Source organism: Zeugodacus cucurbitae, chromosome 2, assembly GCF_028554725.1.
Source record: "Zeugodacus cucurbitae isolate PBARC_wt_2022May chromosome 2, idZeuCucr1.2, whole genome shotgun sequence".
Classification (NCBI taxonomy): Eukaryota; Metazoa; Arthropoda; class Insecta; order Diptera; family Tephritidae; genus Zeugodacus; species Zeugodacus cucurbitae.
Window position 1 is genome coordinate 45,820,217 of NC_071667.1, and position 19,215 is coordinate 45,839,431.

General features: G+C 35.8%; 2 protein-coding genes across 2 annotated transcripts in view; both read right to left on the bottom strand.

The window, feature by feature from the left end:
• The window catches only part of LOC105212406 (uncharacterized), a 59,086-nt gene extending 45,699 nt beyond the window's left edge, over positions 1–13,387 (bottom strand). The window contains exon 1 of the mRNA XM_011184349.3: positions 13,149–13,387. The gene's annotated coding sequence lies outside the window, so the exon portion shown is untranslated. The remainder of the gene's footprint in view (positions 1–13,148) is intronic.
• Positions 13,388–15,877: 2,490 nt separating this feature from the next.
• On the bottom strand, positions 15,878–17,074 carry LOC105212404 (uncharacterized). The gene is made up of 4 exons (XM_054230489.1): positions 16,943–17,074; positions 16,699–16,885; positions 16,237–16,455; positions 15,878–16,176 (listed from the first exon to the last, which is right to left on the bottom strand). Exons 1-4 carry the CDS (start codon positions 17,072–17,074, stop codon positions 15,878–15,880), a joined length of 837 nt encoding a protein of 278 aa, XP_054086464.1.
• Between the last annotated feature and the right edge of the window lie 2,141 nt (positions 17,075–19,215).

Below are 19,215 nucleotides of genomic sequence, written 5' to 3' on the forward strand. Positions count from 1 at the left end.
TCCTTCACTTTATAATGTATACATAAAGAACCTATGAAGATAGCGGAATAAAACTTTACACAAATACTGCATAATCTGACTATAACATTTCAAGGCCCCGGATATCGAACATGATGAACTCAGCGAATAAGGGCAATTTTTAACCGAAAATGTGGGTAAATCTCTCTGATAATTTAATGTAATTCAGAGGAAATCTTTTTCTTCTAAGAGTGTGTGTCTGTTCCAAAAATTATTAAAATCGGGTCATAACTTCTCCTAGCTCTCATATAACTAATTACAAGTTTTTAGAAAATACGATGGGCTGTATTCCGCATATATTGGTTAATATATGAAATATCTTAGCAAAAGTAAGATAGCGTAGTGAACAGTATATAGGTGGTGGAAATGAATGAAATCGGTTCAGGAATTACTTCAGCCCTCATAAACTATATGATAATTTTTTTATTCTATTGGACTTTATGCCGAATAAATAAAATAAATAAAAATTCTGTGTTAACTTAATAAAACTATATCAATAAATTGCGAGAGTATAAAATGTTCGGTTGCACCCGAACTTAGCCTTTCCTTACTTGTTTGTATATATAAAACCTATAATTATTCCTCCTAATGGATTTACAAACTACGTATTAAATAAAGAATTTGAAGCGTTTAGAATGTTAGAACTGTAATTAAAATCTTTAACTCGAAATAGTAACGATCCTCAATCGCGTAAAGCAACCTATTCAATTGGGATTCTAAGCAACTGGCGTGTCATATGAAGCACAGCTAATTTATAAATTTATGTAGTTTATGAACAAATGTAAAGATATGTTCCACGCAATATTTCCTGTTTTTTATACGTTGTCGGCATTCAGGTTTATTACCTAACTAAATGCTACTAATTATTATATAACACTTTGAGGCCATTGGCTCAACAAAAGCAAGATTTCTTTCATATAATTATTATGTAAACTTTTTACTACACTCACCTCTTTTGCTGTCTAATCGCGTTGTCATGGCATATGTTGGACAAATTCTAGCATAAACTTTTTAATTCATTTTTAATTGCTTTTGCGTCCACTTGTTATTCTATAGTGGACAGTCTCGTTTATTTTTTAATACTTTTCTAGTCGCGGCTTCAAGTGTCAGTCATATGTCGGCTATTTGTTGGTGTTAGCGTGTAGGTCAGTTATCATAATTTCACACATCGTTGGCTGCTTGGCAGCCAGGTTGCCTTACAACTACGGTGTTATTGCATGGAATCGCTCTGTTATGTAATCGTCAGTAGGTACTTTATGTTGTTGTGTCTATGTTGTGTCCTATTAGGAAATGCAATGATTTTAAACTGCAACTATGAGTGTTCTCGAAAAACAAACAAAGGAATATGATTCTCCTCTGAGACTAGTAAGAAAAATTGCCTTAAGAGAGTAAAGTGAAAACTGGGATGTGATTATGTAGAGAACATTTTGATATGAAACAGGGATCAGTGAAGGTGGTAGTTAATTTTTTATACATAATAATTCAATTACTTAAGAACTTTTAGAATAAAAGGTGTTCCACCATTTTACTCGATATTTATGCGAGTTTGCACCGAATCTGAAACGTGTAAAGACACAAGGTCACCGAAACTGCCTTCCAATTTAATGAACAATAAAATAGTTGATTATGCAAAGAGTCTGTTTTTCGTTTGAAATAAGGGAACTTCTCAGCCTCCCTGGTATGCTCTGCATTTCATGTATTTTTCTCTGAAAGTCTAATTAAAACATCTGTAAAATAATTATTTTAAACGTCTGCTGATCCCAAACTCTTTACATAAATTTCCCTTTAACAAGTCTGCAAGTACACGAAGACAATCAAAATCATTACGAGTGAAAACAATTTATGTAACAGTAATAAACGCGATTGTCATTACGGCTGATAGCATATTCGTTGCTCTGAATGTCAAATAAATAATTCAAAGTCGTGCTAACGACATTTAATTATTATACATTTTATAAGTGAGACGCTGGCATAGCAAACGCAGCGCGGCTTGGTCTCTGCAAGTGTGTGTGTGTTGAGCAGCATCAATGACAAAGCCGCGGCAAGCGGAGGGAGTCCTTAATCAGGCTGTCACCGAAATAAAGAGGGAAAGCCAATTTAGCTTTGAATCGCTTTCAGTATATGTGTGTATTTTAATTACAGCTGTGTGTGTGTACATAGGCTTGCATGAGTTTTAATTTAAAATGCATATCAAAGTCACACCGACAACTTGTGTACTTGCTTTGGAACAGATGTTCATGCATTCATAACAACAAATGTATGTATAATTTGTTTTTAGGTACGTGTGTATGTGCGCGTTGTATACCTAAATGTACTCATTTGCTGGCATATGCGTGCTTTTATTATTTTACATACATACATATTTTTATAGCGTGTACTCGCGTGTTAAACATTTTATCTTTTCTTGTCTCGCGAGTTCATTAAAAGTTTACGCACTTCTTTATTTATATTTAATTTTACATTTCTTTGAGGGATCGCAATGTAATTTGCTGCATTTCCTCTCTTGCTTTTGCTGTCTTTGTGCCCCATCAACCCGTTCCTTGCTGTTTATGTGGATTAGTGTAATTAAGTATTTTAGTGATGACGCTTTTCAAATTTGTTTGTTATGTAAAAGCATATCAAAACACAACGCTTATGTAAATATTTAATTTGACTGTTATATGAAATTTTTTTTATAGCAATGATATAGCTTTAAAAATGGTTATTGGCCACAATCTCACAATGTGGCCTGAACTGAGGTCTACCAACTACCGCAGTCATGGTTCGACTTCTTTAAGCACATTTTCTATCTAATAGTTCAATGCTACTTAAATTTTTTTACTTTATACATACTTTATTTTAATTTGTTTCTTTCATTTAACAAAATACATACAAAATTTCTTTTGACAGGACTTTAATTTAGATGAGCATGCCCATTGCCTATACCAATTATCTGTATACCATATAACCAATTAGTTTTTCAGTAATTATAAAGTCCTAAATAGTAAACATAATTATTCTTATCAGATCAAGGAGAAGATCCATTAGGTATGCTGAGGTAGGAAGGGCACAGTTACGGTTTACCTTGCACTTAATGCTTAAAATCTGACCGTTCCTTGGCTAGACCATACATATATTTAATGTATATATATAGAGCATGTTCGATACCAAACGATGCTTCAGACAGGATGACTCACTAAAGCTGCAGAGCTAAATAGAGAAGGTACAATCTTCTATAAGAGTGTATAGCTGCTGCCGTACGCCGATGATATTGATATCATCGGAAGCAACAACCGCACGGTTTGTTCTGCTTTTTTAAGTCTGGATAAGGAAGCGAAGCGAATGGGTCTGGAGGTGAATGAGGACAAGACGAAATATCTCCTGTCATCAAACAAACAGTCAGCGCACTCGTGTCTTGGCTCACACGTCACTGTTGACAGTCATAACTTTGAAGTCGTAGGTTCTTTACACCAAAGTAAAGTCCTCTCTGGACGAACAAAAACCAAACTCTACAAGTCTCTCATCATTCCCGTCCTACTTTACGTTGCAGAAGCGTGGACGATGTCAATATCCGATGAGACGGCACTAGGAGTTTTCGAGAGAAAGGTTTTGCGGAAGATTTATGGTCCCTTAAGAATTGGCAACGGCGAATACCGCAGACGATGGAACGATGAGCTGTATGTGTTATTCGACGACATAGATATAGTCCAGCGAATAAAAAAACAGCGGCTACGCTAGCTAGGTCATGTTGTTCGAATGGATGAAAGTGCTCCAGCTCTGAAAGTATTCGATGCAGTACCCGCTGGTGGAAGCCGAGGAAGAGGGAGACCTTCACTCCAATGGAAGGACCAGGTGGAGAGGGACCTGGCTTCGCTTGGAATAACCAATTGGCGCCAAACTGCCAGAAGGAGGGATACGTGGCGCGCTGTTTTGGACTCGGCTATAACCGCGTAAGTGGTGTCTACGCCAGTCAATAAGAAGAAGATTTTGTTCGTTTTGCTCTGAAGTGAGTCCAAACCAAGACCCATTCAAAAACTGGGTGGTTAAGTTTTTCATCATAGCTACCCAATTTATTATGCTCTTGCAACATGTTGCACAGAGTATAATAAATTTGTTCAGATAACGGTTGTTTATAACACCTGTAATTTTTTCGGGGAAATGGGCGTGACTCTGCCCCCTATTAAGTTTTTTATACATATCTCGTAAACTACTAAAGCTATATCAAGGAAACTCTCCAGAGTCGTTTCTTTTAAGTACTACCTTATTCAGTCCAAAAATGGAGGAAATATTCATATACCTTAAATTTCATTATAAAGAAGGTACAGAAGGGCTCCACAAAAATTGTTATACAAAATTTTAAATGAGCGTGGCTCCGCCCACTTATGGGTCAAAAACCATATCTCCGAAACTACTCGACCAATTTCAATGAAATTCGGTCTGTAATATTTTCCTTACATCTCCCTGTTGTGAAAAAAGGCCAAATCGGTTCACAACCATGTCTATTTCCTATATACTAGAACAATTACTGCATTTATAGTGTGGCATCGCCATTCTAAAAATTACCGAAAGCGGACTATAAGTTTTGAAGGCTTCGTATATCGAACATGAGGACCTCAGAGTTTCTAAAAAAATTTTACCCAAAATATAGGTAAGTCACTCAGATATTTTGAAGAAATTCATAGAAAATATTTTTTTCTAATAGTATGTCTCCGTGTCAAAAATGAGTGAATTCTGGTCATAACTTCACTAAGTTCCCATATACCTAATATTAGGGTTCCCAACTTTCAATGGACTTTATACCATATACTATATATGACGAATATATGGGTCGAATATATGGGTCTTTATAAAATTACATCAATAAAGTGCGAGAGTATAAAATGTTCGGTTACACCCGAACTTAGCCCTTCCTTATTTGTTTTATACCGATTCCAGTATACAAAGCTTTTGAAACACAGTTCTCAGAGTTAAGTTGTATGTGATGATATTACTCAATTCCCTCTTTCATAAAAGTAGAAGTATTTGGTCTGTTCAATGCCCATACTACACAAACGTAATTTTGTGGCCTTTGAAAGAGCGGAACGGTCTTAAACCTCTTATTGGTAACCTAGCAAGCAAGTGGTTCAACTCGACCGCTATTTCATTCTCCCCTTGCTTTATGCTTTAATAGCCACAATTGAAGCTATGATTAATCACAAACAAACTGTAGCCCATAGGAAACAAATCTGGGCTGTTGGGTGGTCTTTAATTTTGCTGCAGTTTTAATCCCCTTTTCATAGAAGTGAAGGGGTGCAACACCTTAAAGAAGATGGCCTTGATATACTCTCTGTATTTTATTTCTGGATTTCTGCAAATGCGTTTTCTGGGAAAGTTCTTATGGCTGAATTAGTTCGAACCACTTCTTTTTCTGTCAACAACTGTTAACTGTAGACGTTTCTGAAAAACGGTCAATAGTGCGGTAAACAAATATTTTCGAATTACTGAGTTTTGTGAAAAGCTCATAAATGTCCACACTTATTTAAAGAATTTGTCGTAATACGAGTTTCTGTAGCTCCCTATTGTTAATAAATAAGCGAAAGCAAACACTGAATTGGTTATTATAAGTATAACAGAAGGCACTCCATATAAAAACGGCTTTTTTCTGCGAATTTGCATTGCGTCTGTAACAGAATTGTGGCAAGATGTTTCCAAGTCCACATTGAAACGGATGCTAAGTTGTCACGAAACAACCGAAAACAACCAATTAATATAATTTCAGCTTGCAGTGTCAATGATATATTCACTAAGGCAGTTCAGCTTTCTGAAAAAGTGCATGCATCGACAGAATTTGCAAGTGCAAGTGCATTTAAAGGGTGATTTTTTAAGAGCTTGATAACTTTTTTTAAAAAAAAAACGCATAAAATTTGCAAAATCTCATCGGTTCTTTATTTGAAACGTTAGATTGGTTCATGACATTTACTTTTTGAAGATAATTTCATTTAAATGTTGACCGCGGCTGCGTCTTAGGTGGTCCATTCGGAAAGTCCAATTTTGGGCAACTTTTTCGAGCATTTCGGCCGGAATAGCCCGAATTTCTTCGGAAATGTTGTCTTCCAAAGCTGGAATAGTTGCTGGCTTATTTCTGTAGACTTTAGACTTGACGTAGCCCCACAAAAAATAGTCTAAAGGCGTTAAATCGCATGATCTTGGTGGCCAACTTACGGGTCCATTTCTTGAGATGAATTGTTCTCCGAAGTTTTCCCTCAAAATGGCCATAGAATCGCGAGCTGTGTGGCATGTAGCGCCATCTTGTTGAAACCACATGTCAACCAAGTTCAGTTCTTCCATTTTTGGCAACAAAAAGTTTGTTAGCATCGAACGATAGCGATCGCCATTCACCGTAACGTTGCGTCCAACAGCATCTTTGAAAAAATACGGTCCAATGATTCCACCAGCGTACAAACCACACCAAACAGTGCATTTTTCGGGATGCATGGGCAGTTCTTGAACGGCTTCTGGTTGCTCTTCACCCCAAATGCGGCAATTTTGCTTATTTACGTAGCCATTCAACCAGAAATGAGCCTCATCGCTGAACAAAATTTGTCGATAAAAAAGCGGATTTTCTGCCAACTTTTCTAGGGCCCATTCACTGAAAATTCGACGTTGTGGCAGATCGTTCGGCTTCAGTTCTTGCACGAGCTGTATTTTATACGGTTTTACACCAAGATCTTTGCGTAAAATCTTCCATGTGGTCGAATAACACAAACCCAATTGCTGCGAACGGCGACGAATCGACATTTCACGGTCTTCAGCCACACTCTCAGAAACAGACGCAATATTCTCTTCTGTACGCACTGTACGCATTCGTGTGGTTGGTTTAATGTCCAATAAAGTAAACTGAGTGCGAAACTTGGTCACAATCGCATTAATTGTTTGCTCACTTGGTCGATTATGTAGACCATAAATCGGACGTAAAGCGCGAAACACATTTCGAACCGAACACTGATTTTGGTAATAAAATTCAATGATTTGCAAGCGTTGCTCGTTAGTAAGTCTATTCATGATGAAATGTCAAAGCATACTGAGCATCTTTCTCTTTGACACCATGTCTGAAACCACGTGATCTGTCAAATACTAATGCATGAAAATCCTAACCTCAAAAAAATCACCCGTTATTAGTACACGAAATGATGTGATGATTTTTTGCCAATTCATACTTAATTACCATTAACTGATGAATAAAACGGATGATGGGATAAACAACCGACATGACGATGTAATTTACTGGCACTTTTTGTTAGACAATCAAAAAACTGTGAACGCTTCGTTGAGCATTTGAAATGCGGGATGCGGCGCAGCTCAACTTCATAGGTGCGGTTCGATTATGCGGAGAGGAAAGCACTTCGTTGCACTGACGCCAGACGTTAGTTGTTCGACAGAAGTTCGACTGTAGCGTGAGTAATACATATGATGCGGCAGCGGCCAATGACCAAGAAGAAAAATAAACAAAAAGCTCTATATGTACGATCTCTTATATGCGCCGCACGTAAATCCGCTCACGGTTTTCACTTTCTTCTCAGTCATGCGATTGTTTAAATGGTATGCAGCGTTTTCGTGAATAAATACGTACAAATTTCTCAGTAGTTTTATATTGCTTTGTCAAATGAAAGCAGAATAAAACCAGAGCTTTTATGGAAATCTTTATGACGATTCGACATGAATATTTAAACTGATATCACCACCCCACCCGTGGATGTCTTATCCGTTAAAGTCAGTAGCTGTAAAAATATTGAAAAAAATATAAATGAATGAATAATTAATGAAATTAGATGATGTTTGCTGAGCTTATCATCTGTGGATTTAAAGTTAAAGCTTTCAAGCTGGAATCCATAAAAACTTAATTAAAATTCATTTATTATTGCTACTCTTCATTCGCTTCAAGCTTTTCAACTTATCTTTTATTGCTGATGTAAATATAATATCTCTTCCTAAAAAGTAAAATTTGTGTGTTAAAATAAAATATGATAGCATACAAAAATATGTTAGTGAACCTGTTACCAACAATTCACACAGTTTCTTTTATTTCGATTTTCGCCAATAATTTAAGCAATTAGAAAGCATGGTTATCTCAAAGAATTTGAGGAATGAGCACTAAAATGAGCACTGAATTCTACATAAACACTTTATTTACAAATATCCGTATCGTAATTCAGTAATGCTGTGCGATTTACTTGAGTGTTATGTGTTTAGAGTCTTCGATTTGTTTGGATCTAACAATACGGTTTATTTACCTTCAATTTGTTGTAAAAATAGCGGAATTTGCTTATTTAACTGGTTTCTCATTTCTTTCATTTTCCTTTTTTATTTTTGCTTTTAGTGGTTAATATATGTGCCACACCGGTTTTATTGTGAGCTTGCTTATATGTACATATGTACATATTTTCTCCTTCACAGAGCCGATCAATTAGTTTAGCTCTATCTCTAGATTAAATGCTTACTTCAACACTTACCTTTCACGACAAAAATGAAGTGAGTAAGTCTTCAAGATGTTAATTGAATGCCAAGTTATTTGAGTTCTTTGCTTGCACTTTCATTTGAACATCAAATGGATCTACGTATTTAAATTAGGCATTTAGTTGCATTAGTATGAAGCGCTTTCAATAGACTACTAAACTAAAGTAATACACAAACCAAAAAACCAACAACGTTCATCTAATCTCACTTAATAGAATGGCATTAAATTAATACTACACTAGGTTTTCCATCATCAATAGTGGATGTTTTTTATATGTTGTGGAAAATACTTTCGGAAATGTAATTTATTATGCACCTCAGTGTGCGAATATACCTAATTTCTAATTACCCAGGATTTGCATTGCTTACCCAATCAAATGAACAGAGCTGGTGTTTAATTTGGGGTGGTGTCATGGCACTTTCTTCATTATTATGGTTTCTGGGTCAACTGCATTTGTGGTTGATGGATGAGTGCTAATTTATTTTTTGTTGCTTGATCTTTATAGTTTCGGTATGACTGTGTTGATTATTTTTTGATTCATGGCATCTCAGTGACATGAAGCTATGCTCTTAATTAAATATCTGTGCTGTACATGTAAGTATAACCTTTTGCAAACTACTTTCGTACCTAAAAAATATAATACATTTGGGAAGCCACAATCAATCCTATTGACTAACAGTTAATGAAGGCATTAGGATAATATTGGTAAAGACCATCCATTCCCAAATACATTTGCAGATTCATTATCAAACCTTTATTATATTAACTGATCTATTTTATTTTTTTTTTTGTCACAGAAAAAACTTCCTAGTTGAGATCTTTAGAATGTTCAAAATTCATAATTGCTGAAAAATGAAAAGTATATCCATTACAAGAGGAATACCTTTACATACCCATGTTTGTATGTTATCCACGCGACAAAAAGAATATTTGCTGAACCACTGTTACTTTTATTCAAGTAAGACTTAAATTTTGGTGAAATTACATTTCGAATAGTGTATGTTATATATAATAGGATATCTTTCAAAAGATCGGTACAATAATAATGTTCTGTATTTAAGTGATGGTAGATTAACTCTCAAAAGTATCTCTCCTAATACCCTTGGCGATAGGAACTGCTATTAGACTCTTTTCTAAATGATATTGGCCAATAGTCACGGAGTAAAGATACAGAGGTAGTCAAAATTATTTACATATCGGACGTTTTTTTACAAGTTTCACACAAAAATCTTTCGTTTGTTGTTGTTGTTGTTGTCGCAGAGTAACAAAATGATATGTTGTTGTAAACCTTGATCTTTTCCTGAGCGAATGAAGTCAGTTTGGCTAGAATTACTAGAACTATGGCGGAGAAATAAGCAAATGAACTGAAGACTCGCAGTAGCCAAAAGTATTTACACACGGCGACTTAGCCTTTATCCTTGGATTTGGATTATTGGATTATTACAAGGGCAATTTAAAGATAACTGGGAGGAAACCTATGATAACTCAAAGAGAATGCAGAATATTAGTAGGAACTGGCATACAAAATCCCACAATTAGTCCTGTTAATATTGCAGCAGCATCGAATCAGCATATTGCATGAACAGTCAATGATGCTACACTGCTCAGGACCTTAAAAAAATTTAACATAAATGCCTACGTTGTGTATTAAGTTGACCACTTCCGAAACCATGAAAGTTTTATTTTCGAAACCAAAAAAGCGATATGCCTCTCATTTGCCATTGATTGCATCCTAAAGCCTGTCGTGGGCAGATAAAGCTGAATTTTAGTTCCAGGGCTTCTTTAGTAAACGCTTTATGCAATTACCACGTGAGAAGAAGAATAATGCAGTTTAGACGCTAAATAGAGACGGGAGTGACATTTTTTGATTATTTGGGGAAAAATTCCTTACTTCTGGATTCCGGATATATCAGAATTCACATGACAATGCCATTGTCATGGTCCGTCGGCCTTTTCCAACTATTGAATATATTTTACAACAGGATAATGCTCCTTTTCATGAAGGATCTTTACCTTCAAAAGTTTTAAATGAAGCAAATCAAGTTGACCTCCGCACAGCTCTGACCGAAACATTAGTCAAAATGTTTGGTCTTTCGTTAAATATCAGAGGACAATTGATATAATAACCGAAAACGCCGAAATTACCGACATTTGGTCTAAATTAACTGTTAACTTAGCGCACAATTGTATTGAATCAATTCGGACCATATAGCAGGCCGGTATTGATGCCAATGGTATGTAACCAATTATGAATTTATCGCCTTAGAATAGGAATTTATACTGAACATTAAAATTTTATAGTTATCATTAAATAAGAACAGGATAATAGAGTTCATGTTGTGTGTAAATACTTTTGACTACTCCGAGTCTTCAGTTCATTTGCTTATTTCTCCGCCACAGTTCTAGTAATTCTAGCTAAACTGACTTCATTCGCTCAGGAAAAGATCAAGGTTTACAACAACATATCATTTTGTTACCCTGCGACAACAGCAACAACAAACGAAAGATTTTTGTGTGAAATTTGTAAAAAAAAACGTCCGATGTGTAAATAATTTTGACTACCTCTGTATATTGTGAAGTGCATAAATCAAATCATTATATACAATCCAATGAAATTTACTTTCAGAATACAAACAAATTTATAATTCTATAGGCGCCTTTCCATTGTAGGTCGTAAGGTCAATCAAGCCCAATAATAATTGCTTAGATTAATTAGAATGTGTTTACTTTACTTAAAGACATTCCAGTAATAGTGAAGTTAAGTCAAGTTAAAAGTTACCAAAAATTTGCAAAATACACAATGCTTAGTTAGAAATATTAAACTGAAACATATTAAACTGAAGCACATAATATCGTCTACATTAGCATATATGACACACAGAATTTGTGTATTAGAGCGCAATGAGATATAAATCTAGAAGCTACACACAACATACCTCAAATTGCGCTTATCGAGCTTATGCAAAACTCATAAACAGCCACTGCTAGCCACTAGGAGCAAAAAATGAAATTTTTATGAAAATTAAAATGCTGATAAATTCAAAACACTGCAGAGATGTATATTTTTTTACCGAAAATAATTTTGGTAAACAATGTCAAGTAATTGAAAATTAAGTCCTCTCTCGACGAACAAAAAATAAACTCTTCAAATCACTCATCATTTCCGTCCTGCTTTATGGTGCAGGAGGTGGATGAGTTTTCGAGAGAAAGGTTAGGCGGAAGACGATGAAACGATGAGCTGTATGAGTTATTCGACGACATAGATATAGTTCAGCGAATAAAAAAACATCAGCTGCGCGGATGACCCAGCCGTCCAAATGGTGGGAAACTCTCCAGCTTTGAAAGTGTTTGATGCAGTACACGCTGGTGGAAGCAGATGCAGAGTAAGGTTATAACCGCTTAAGCGCAGTCTATGTCAGTTAAGTTTCGCATCTCTACTGAATTTCATTATTTATTTTATGGAATAACACAATCATTTATTACATTTCCTTAAAATCGAAGTTCAATATTTACCACATATCGGTTTTCTATTTTTTTTGTCAGTAGATTTATCGACTGGCGCCACTGTGCAGCGTTGGTTTGCTTGCGCTAATTACGCATAAGTCAAAACAAAAACCAAAAAACGGAAAATGGGTGAAAATAAAGAGAATCGAAATATACATAAAATAAACAATTTTAATAATCTCAAGGTGCCACGTACACCTGCTCATCCACATACGCATGCATGTGTGTTCCGGTAATTAAAAGAAAGTGGCTGGCGCTTTTTTTATGTAAGCCACTTGTTCTTTACTTTTCTTTTATGATTTCTTATTATTATGGATTATTTTATTGCATTTCATATGAGCAATTTATAGAGCTTTCCCTTGTTTGGTTTAGTTATTGGGTTGTTGTATTTTGCACTCCAAAGCAGAAACTGCACAAAATAAACACATTCGCCGAATTTCACTTTTGTGCAAGCTTTTTGCGCTGTTGCAAAGTGCACACCAGCCGCCACATACCGGTTTTTGGCATGCAACACAAATTGAAAATTTCCTGCGCGTTCAAATGACCCGGTGATTTGCAGTTACTTTTACCATATCAAGCAGATGTGCGTACACCGAACACGCATTTATTTGTACATAAACGCGTAAATGTTTGTATGTTTCTGCTTTAACATGCATTTACTTAAGCATAGTCGGCCAACTGAAGGTAAACTTTGAAACTACAAAAAAAACCAAAATTGGTTGCAACCGAAATTTGTTGGTTAACACTTTGCAGTCAGCTCTTTTAATAATCAGGTCAGTTATTACTCAAATTACACACTTTCACTAATTTCGTATTTATTTTGCTGTATGTAAATATTGTGAGAATACAATTTCGAGCACATTCCAATAGAATGATGTTATGATATGGTGCAAACATATATTTGTATGAATATGTGCTTTATTTACTTCTACTTGCTGTTTCTGTGCATTTTGTTTTTTGTTTTTTTTTTTTATTTTTGGTATTTGGAAAAATTCTCCTTTCCAAAATCAGAAAAACTTTTCACTTATTGCAGCGCACACATTCTCACACTTCATTATTAAATATTTTCGTTCGCTGGATTGACTTTGACAGCTTAACTGCCTTGATTCTGCAAATTGCTGCTAACACTCGCTAAACTCAGCTAAGCACTCACCAACAGCTTACAGCTTAGAAAAACTTTAATTAGCACTTTTTACATTCTTTTTCTTAAAGATTTTTGCGCACACTCTTCCCGTTGCTTATACATTTACTTTTTGTTGTTGGCTCACAGCTATAGCTAAAGAAAGACCACTTGACATTGGATATCTTAGAAACACTTTTACTTGAAATTTCTTAAACTGGCAGCTCGCGTTGGCGCGTTCACGTCGCTTTTGCCAGTAACTGTCAGACTGAGCACAATTCGCTTGCAACACGTTATTTTGTTAAAGTCGAGAACTCTTTTTTCGGCCTGCAGTTTTGAACTTGAAGTGGTTGCTGCGCTGACAACCAGCTGTTGGTGGTTCTTCATGTTTATTCTACTGAGCGCGCTGCGATTGTAAAAGTTGACGAAGAAGCTGCTAATGGCACTAGCGTACACAAACACACACACATATATTTGGATAAGTATACCTGAAATCCAAGAAGTTTAGGTGGTTTTGGCTCGCTTAATGGCATACTGAAAATAGAAGAATAGAGAGACATTGTGAGAATAGTCTATGTTATGGAGTCATGCGAGTGTTTATCGCAAGGATGACAGTTATGCGTTACATATGCTCAGATCCAGTTGCTACGTTGCGTTCATATAAGTGAAATAGTTATAACGGTTTTGCGCAACTGGTTATCGACACGCTAAAATGTTTCAAGTCTAGTTGTAATCAGCACGCTCAACTAGTATCAATATTTTATTGTAATAAGCTCTTCTCTATAGGCGAGTTTGCTCCTCGTGGCGTCAAGTACTGTTTAATGCATCCCATTGAGGTTTCAGCTGTAGTTTAATTGTAAAATTGGATATATATATTTACATATGCATTAATAGAAAAATAATCACATTCACGCAGAAGAAACGACGATTTAAATATAAGAAGCAGATGCCACGTTTAAGTTTGTTGAAAATTATAATCAGTTGTTATTTTGTTCAATTAGAATAAAATCTTTCCTACTACATTTAGCGCTTATGTCTTTTTCTATATAACCACTTATACTGTCTCTATAGCAATATTAGTACATTATACTTGGTAAAATGTGCTGCTTGTGTACCAAAAGGAATAAATCACAGAATTACTTTTGCATTATTACACTTCGTGTTTTCGCATGATACCGCTATAATCGAGTGAAAAACAAAGGAAATATTAATTAGTTAGTCCTCTACAAGATACCTCAATAACAGACCTAACATTAGCGTTTTGTTATTTTACTACAGTTTGGTTTGCTTGGTTTAATTGGTTTTTGTGATAGCAGTTCAAGCATGTTGAAAATGTTAATATGCAACGCCTAAAAGTATATTTCGCTTTCTCTTTATTTGCTTGCTTGTTGTGTGTGTGCACAGTGCTATGGCTTACAGTGCTGCCACAAAATATTCCAAACGATATAATCTTTGAATCTACTGTCATGTTGCTAAATGGCAGCACAAAATAATTCTTGAAAATTACAAAAATATAGAACGTCAATTCTTTGAGATATACAAAACCGTTGACAGTAATGCATATGTTGAAGCCAACTGATTCTATTCTTGACATAGTGAAGGCATTATTCTTGTATTTAAACTTTGCACAAATACTGATTTTTGTGTGTGATATCGTGCGCCTAAATTGGACTATAACTTTTCAAGGTCCCAGATATCGAACACAAGGACCTTAGTGCTTTTGATAATTTTTTACCGAATATACCGGTAAGTCTCTCAGATATTTTGAAGAAATTCAAAGGAGATGTGTTTAATCAAGTCAATACTTCTTATAGCCCCCATATACAACTGTATTAGAAATAAATGAAAATATTAATCTTAAAAACTTCTAGTCATTTATTTTTTTTATGCAAGAACATACGCCTAAATATTGGTAATTCAAATTCTGAAACAAAGGGACGAAATGGGGCTTCTTCGTGGCCACGGTTGAGGACAGTTTGTGAGTTTCCGAATTTATACACAAAAAACTAAATACTATTTAAGTCTTATAATAAGAAAAGAGTTGAAAGCAGGTAATAGTTTTCGCCAGGAACCCAAGAAAAGTGCTGTTACTAGAACCGCGGCAAATTGCTGAAGAGCACCTGTATTGGTCAGTCAAAACATGGCGCAAGATATGGTAGTACGACGAAACCAACATTGTTTTGTTTTGTTCTCGAGAACATCAATAGTATGTTGGAAGGCCAGAAAAAGCTTTATGTTATCCTAGATTTGGAGGTGCTAAAATCAACGTATTGGAGTGCTTCTCTTGTTAGGGTATAGGTCGGTTATATTCCTCTTTTATTAGGTGGAATAAATTTCTGGTTATAGCACTGCTATTATTTCGAACACAGTTGAGATTTTGAATCCTGAAAAACCGACACAGGATTAGTAATCAGCGACCCCGAAAACTCCCTAATAACGAGATTCAAGCAAATCCAAATTATGTCAAAACCCTGATTTGATGAGGTTGAATTCACCTCGGATTCAGCGACCCCTAAAATATAAGGCACACATAGTGAGACCCCCTGGTCATAACAAATTTTTTTTTTGTGTACCTGTATTATTATTGTTCCTTTGTTTGCTTCAAGTAAATAGTTCGAGGGTTTGATTTTGTGGCTCAATAAGCGATCTCAATTTGTTATTTTTTCATAATAAATACTTTTTTGATAAATTTATTAAACGTTCAATAATTTATTACAAACTAGATTAAAACTTAGATTGATTTAAATACTTCCCACTCCACTTCACTGCAGCTCATTTGGTGACTCCAAATTCAGTTTTCGCGCATAACCCCCATAACCGCTTCCGCTGTGTCCACCTGCCATATGACCGTGTCCGCCCCCGTGTCCTTCATCATAGGAGTGCGAATGACTTGAAGTGTATACGGGTTTTGAAACAATTTCGTATGTAGTCGACTTACCACCGCCGGAGGCCAAACTCTTCAAACCCAATACGCTGGATAGTGTTAAGGCCATTAGCGCCGTCATGAGTGCTTTGCCAGCCATCAATGCAACAGCGCCCATACCAATGGCCATAAGAGTGCCTAAGTTAAAAATAGGTGTTTTAAATAAGAAGTTCTAACTTGAAAGGAAATAGTGCTAACCCTTCATCATAAGACCAGCGGCGATGAGAGCCTCCATGCCACCCTTTTTGCCAAATTTGCCTTTACGCCCTGTCTCCGCAGCTGAACGCGCTTCCGTCATAGTTTCACTATCGATCAATTTGAAGCGCAGGAAATGTGTTTGCAGAAAACTACTCAATTTGTTCACAATGTATCCATTGAGTCTTGAGTTGGGGTCATTCGGGTAGCTTCGTGCCACTTCTATTGTAAAAGAATGAGAGGAAATACAAATACAAATTATACATCTGAAACTTGGAACTTTCATAACAGAATGGTTATACTGTTATATATTAGCTTTCCACAGATACTTCGGTAGATCTTGGCAATTAAACGTTCTTTTCTTTACATCGAAGACATATATTCATATATATTTTTACTGTAAAAAGTGCAGGTCAATTTTCCACAATTTTTTACTCCCCTAGTTACATGAAACTTCTCACCCACCTGCCATTAAATCGTTGCTCTTCACTTTCGTGGCATTGACATTCCGCACTATACTAACGCCAGGCACCAGACTCAGTTCGTCCTTGTCCATCAAACGCTCCATAATTTTCACAAATTCAATTTTCAAACACATCCAACTCAGCTGTGTTCTGCACTCTTCGAAAGCACGTCTCATGACGTCACGTTTCTTATTGCCATTGATATTGTTTGTTCCGTTGGTCTCGGTGGGCGTTGGGTTCGATGCGGGTGGCGCTTTAAGACTGTTCTCGCTGGGCGCATCTTCGGAAGTGCGCACTGTGGCGGCATCGGCGAATCTTAGTAGTAGAATGAAGAATGCCAAATAAAATAAGTATTCCATTGTCCTTTGTGGCAGCATTGCGAGGATGTGTTTAAGTATGTGTTGGTGCGGGTTTATATCCTTTTGATTTGACTGAGAAGGACTGGCGAGGCGAATGCTGCTGGGAGTTGTATGCCACACTATCACTCAATACCGACTGTTGATCGACATTAGAGTGATCTGAATTTTATACGATAATAAAGCAATGCAGAAGTTGCGGCGAAAAGTTGTAAACGGAATTGGGCAGAAAAAATGCTGCGGTAAAACAATAATAATTGTAGCGGTAATAAACTTGAAGATAGCGACGGCAGCAGCGTTGTTTCCCTTTCACTGTGGCAGCATAGCGGAACTGCAGCAAAAGAAAGGAACTCGAGAGACCAAGCTGTGGCCCAGTGGAAAACAGCTTAATAGGCTCTGAGAGAGAGGTGAGAGGGAAGCAAACTGAAGCTGTTTTCGTTATAGCAACCTAATTAGGTTCAAATAAAAATTTTATTTTATTTTCTTCACATAATGTTCTCTTCGCAGACAAATTTGCAGTCAGTTGCTTGGTATTCAGAATAATTGAAACTCTCAATCAGCAACGGAGTGTAAAAGAAAATGGAAAACTCTCAACAGCTATTAAAAATCATTAACCAAAGAAGTGACAGTCGCACTAGTAGAAATTCAGAAAGTCAGTGAAGTGTATACACACCGTTGGGTGGTCAATCCAAACCACAAACCCCCCAAACTCATCAATGTAGAGCTGGACTTATTTATCTGCTATTGCCGTTTTGAAAATGAAAGTTTTACTGCAGAGCAGAAGCGGGAACGGAAGGTTGGTTTGTTACGCCCTGCTGGCTTTTTCCCTTAAACCATTCCTATTCGGCGTGTGATTTGGACAAAATGTAGACTAAGGTCAAAACATATGTGTTAAATATAAAAAAGAAAACTGTATGAAAAGTGAAAAAGATGGAATTATGCCCAACTAATTATAAAACTCAAAGAAATTTACAACAGCAACAATCGTAAAGCAGTTCAACGAAAATGTTTGTATGCTTAGCGTAAGTTGAAGGGTGTGCGGGTGTCTAAGTTGTTATGTATACATCTGTAATTAATGTGGTAGCAACAATTGTCGCGTGCCTCGTTGATTAATAGGTGGACGCCGCAATTGTCAACGATGTCATCGAAAACGTTACACAGTGGTTACTTTTGTATAAAAATATAGTTCGATGATATACTAAAAACAGTGGATTTTATAATCAACTACTATCTGCGTAGGGAATCAAAAATCAGTTGTATTAGCTACATAAACTAATATACCCAGCTTACATTAAACAAAGTTTATAGCGTATAATCATTATAAAAATATAAATTTTAGAACCAACATAAGTAACTGAAACCACTATATTTATCATTGTGCGAAATGTAATATCTTCGTATAATGTTAATTGATATATCTCTCTCACTAACCTCACATGTATGATATTAAGCCACAGAAGAAACAGAAATAATTATAATGGATATTCCAGGGCTATGGAAATATCTTAACCGATTTCATCCATCTCTTTCGATATACTCAAGAAAGTAATTCCACTTTATTCCATTAAGATTCCTCAAATGTTGACCACAATATAAAATATAGTCCTATGGAATGTTGCAAATCATTTTATTGGGTGTATTCGGAGTATGGTAAGCTCTTCAGCGGTTTCATTCATAATTCATAAAAATTACTGCTTATTTTTCACAAATTCGATATATTTCCAGAGGTCGACTTGGAAAAGATTGGGACCTTTTCGATTATCCTTATCATTAAATTTATTTAATACATAAACAAAAAGACGATAAAAACTGCATTATATATTATATTTGAAAGTACGTCTCTCACATAAGAAAATTAAAGGAAGTGAAGATACATTACAATACTAGTGAAAGCATGAATCTCTATGAAAGTAACAATTAGTTATGTAATCACTTTAGTACGCTTAATCACCCGCAAAGCTGTGAGAAGCAGTGCATGCTACGAATTGAAGTTCAAAACGCCAATGAAAGAAGACTATAAATTGTGTATCGTAGATAAGAATAAATGCTTTTCTTTACAGTTTTTATTAGATTCGCTAAATTATGCAATAATTAGAAGTGAAGGTTGTTTTATTAGCGATTACCAGTGAAATGTATGCTGATATTTTCATAAATGCATTATA